The 3,453-nt window shown below is 35.5% G+C and overlaps 1 protein-coding gene across 6 annotated transcripts in view; it reads right to left on the bottom strand.

The window, feature by feature from the left end:
- Positions 1–3,453, bottom strand: part of Blos1 (biogenesis of lysosome-related organelles complex 1 subunit 1) — an 11,898-nt gene continuing 8,445 nt past the window's right edge. For 4 of the 6 annotated variants that reach the window (XM_086977690.1, XM_022789237.2, XM_086977688.1 and 1 more), the window contains exons 3-5: positions 1,477–1,549; positions 812–1,029; positions 1–369 (exon numbers count right to left, since the gene is read on the bottom strand). In XM_086977690.1, coding sequence (XP_086833816.1) covers positions 314–369; positions 812–1,029; positions 1,477–1,549 — 347 coding nt within the window. In that variant the 3' untranslated portion in view covers positions 1–313. Of the gene's footprint in view, positions 370–811; positions 1,030–1,476; positions 1,550–2,267; positions 2,347–3,453 lie in introns of all 6 variants that reach the window. The other 2 variants (XM_086977687.1, XM_022789236.2) reach the window with 1 other exon arrangement.

Below are 3,453 nucleotides of genomic sequence, written 5' to 3'. Positions count from 1 at the left end.
TCCTCACTTGCGTCCAATTTTTGGTTTATTTATTAAAAATGTATTGTAATGTACAAATACTACCTGAGCTGATATCCTTTCAGTTGAAAACGAAATTAGCGCTCTTGGTGTACTACGCATATCTTTCGTATTAGATTAAATACGTCTATTTACTACTATATAATATCTTCTGTTCTATTTCTAAGAAGATTGTATCGTTTAGTTTAAGCGCTCTTCCTTGAGTAAAAACAGTTCAAAAAAATTGTAATTTATTGTGTAGCTTCATATTTGCATTTTCGTGCTTGTGATGATAGCTAGTTCGGGATTATACACACTATAACGTCGATGGCGATTCTCGGGACGTTTGCTGTATACATTCCTGTTTATCAACTGAAAATTTAAAAAATTTTTACGATAGTAACATATTAGTATGAATTGATTTTAGTACGGAGACATGGAGGCACTTTATGAACGCACCTCCTCTATAGACACGTAGGTATCTTTTTAAAAAAGCGTGTATCTGTTGTCTACGATTTCCGCTTAAACCTTGGATTCGGCATTAACTCCATTTAATCAGATCACCAAACTCCACTTGCTATTGAGTAGAGGAAAGCACCCTGTGGTTGAACATAGAGGGGGGCATTCCTTCAAGGAAAGGGACGACCAACCAGATAAACTACACTAAAAGTTTGCACCACTGAAACCAAACAGGCATGCCTCACAAAACTGTTAGTACACAAGTTAAATCGTTGAAGATGACTCCTTCGACGTGTATACAGAAAAACTACACAAATCATCGTCATACGCTACTGTTTGGAGATAATTTTCATACCATTGTAAGCATACTCGAGAGCAGAGGACACTGTTTTCATGTCAGCTTCTATCGTTCGAGCCCAATTATCCACATCGCCGATCTCCTTTAGGATTTTGTGGAAGCCGTCTAAGAGGTTAGCCCATTGTTCTGACTGGCGGAGCAACTGCTGGCTGTGTGCAGCTAACTGTTTTGCCTCGGAGTCAAGCTTTTTCTGATTGAGGTACGCCTGTGCCACTCTAAAAAATGACGATTTATTTGTTAGTTACAGACATACCATTCTCTAAATGAGATCTTAGTTTTTGGTGGCATCAAACAGGAATCATTCGAGGCAAATATACACGAGCGCCCAAAGATGATACTGTACAGTTAAATAATAGAAAATAATGGGTCCCAATGAAAAGCAGCTAAATAATTTGTAGTGGTTACAAGAAGCTTTTGCGACCCCAATTTGATACCATTCCTTAAACTATTGTAACAGAGGCAAACTCTGCTATTAGTTGTGAATCTGCTCGTTCATTTTTTTACTCAGGTTGAATAGTTAATGCGAAGTATCTTGTTGTCACAACACGCAAATATGTAAAATAAAAATCAAGCACTTCTTTGAATAAGTCTTTTCCACAAGCCGTTCTCGTAATCCGTTTAACACAGATACCCATCCAGAGTTGAAAATCAATGCACTTTACCCAACATTGAGATGGTCCATCATAAGCGAGGTGAATTCGTTCGTGGCATTTATGGCCACCTTTCGTTTGTATTCTGAAAATCAAACAAACAGTTTACATGTTACTCAGTGTGTAGCAGTCACTCCAGGACCGTAGCTCTCAGCATGAAACACGCGAGACCGTTGCAGGGTGTACCAAAAAGTATTATCTTTACATAGAAAGACAAGAACAGGCTGCACCATGCACCTCTACCGCAATCTATGTAAAAAATAAGTTATATATATATATATATATATATATACTTTGGATTTTTCGGTTCAGATTCTGATGAATGAAGCTTATCGTTCTTATATTCGCGATAGATGCATTTATTCTCTGTTTTAACCATCCATCATGTAAATTTGACTCTGTAACATACATTCGTATAAGATTCTTTTTCGAAAAATCCAGAGAGTTACTTATTTTTATTATATATAAAATAAGTAACTCTCTGGATTTTTCGAAAAAGAATCTTATACGAATGTATGTTACAGAGTCAAATTTACATGATGGATGGTTAAAACAGAGAATAAATGCATCTATCGCGAATATAAGAACGATAAGCTTCATTCATCAGAATCTGAACCGAAAAATCCAAAGTGGATTGAGTTCGATTGTTTCGTCTTTATAAGTCGGCTTATATGTAAAGTTTCAGTACATCAAATATGCGATGCGCATTTGCGAGCATCCTATAATCGATGTTATCTAAAAAATACAGTGTTACTTTCTACTATGCTATTTATTCGTTCTAAAATGTTATTCAGTAAACTTACCTAACTCATCGCGCCTCTGATTCATCCGTTGACTGTGCTCTTTCATAATATTCGACAACATTCTTTCTAAATGTGTCGGCTGAAACATCAAACAGTTAAAAACAGAGTGAAATTTATTTTTTTTTTGTTTATTTGAAGAATTGCAATAAGGAAATATCAGCGTCCCTCGGAAAGCCGCGCTTCACTCTGTGTAAATTTATTTTGCTCTCAATTCTTAGATTCCGAGAGTATTACTTCGAAATTTCGCTCAGTTCCGAAGGAAATCAATTATTATTTTTTAACTGTATATAATGCCTTCAGTGCCACCCTATTCTGAAGTCTTCCGAATTTATTCAATTATAACTAGAATTTTAGTTACTGAGAAGTGCATTATAAGAATATTTGTATGGCTTGTAGCGACAACCAAGTTTCTTTCATAAAGAAAAACTTGAAAGACAATTTTAGGTGTAAGAGCAGTTAGATTTTACTAGTATGGTGTTTTATTTACGACTGGTTGAAACTGGCTATAGTTCTAGCTGGAAATAGAAGACAAAAAATAATTTTGTAAACGTATTGACCGATTTTATTTCTTTAATTCGATGTAAATATACATTTCTTCTCGTTATATACATCAACATGTAGACGAAAAGGCCAAGCGATTGTCAGCTTGACTGATCTACTAAAGTCAATTAAGGTTGCCGGATCTCCAACTCTTGCCATAATATACTGCCTCTGTATCTCCTTGAAGCATTTTGTTTAGCCTAGATTGTCATTTATAATTTGACGTCATCTAAAATTCAATAATAAGCAGGATTCCAGACACTAGATAAAGAGAGTCCTTAAAAACTCGCAGAAATCTCTCTGTTAACAAATGCTGTAAACAACTTACAAGCAATAATACGAAATTTAACACAACTAAACACTGCAGTCGTTCTTAGAATCCGAATACTGGCTTTTTCATTCTACCGTTAAACACACAAATTACACAATGAATCGTTGATTGGGAATTAGAACTTGGATTTAGGCCGGACAATTTGAGCAACTCGTGTAAATTTACCTGCCAGTATATTTAATAATAGTGACTTTACATGAGCAACATTTAATGGTTTACATAGCCACTTTACAAGGCTGTATAGAACTCTCTCTGAAGATTTAAGCGTGCAGCAATGTGGGCACTATGTGAAGGAAAGATGTTCACAGGCAGGTT

Source organism: Varroa destructor, unplaced genomic scaffold, assembly GCF_002443255.2.
Source record: "Varroa destructor unplaced genomic scaffold, Vdes_3.0 BEIS01000001.1, whole genome shotgun sequence".
Taxonomy (NCBI): Eukaryota; Metazoa; Arthropoda; class Arachnida; order Mesostigmata; family Varroidae; genus Varroa; species Varroa destructor.
This window is presented reverse-complemented; position numbering and strand designations above follow the sequence as displayed.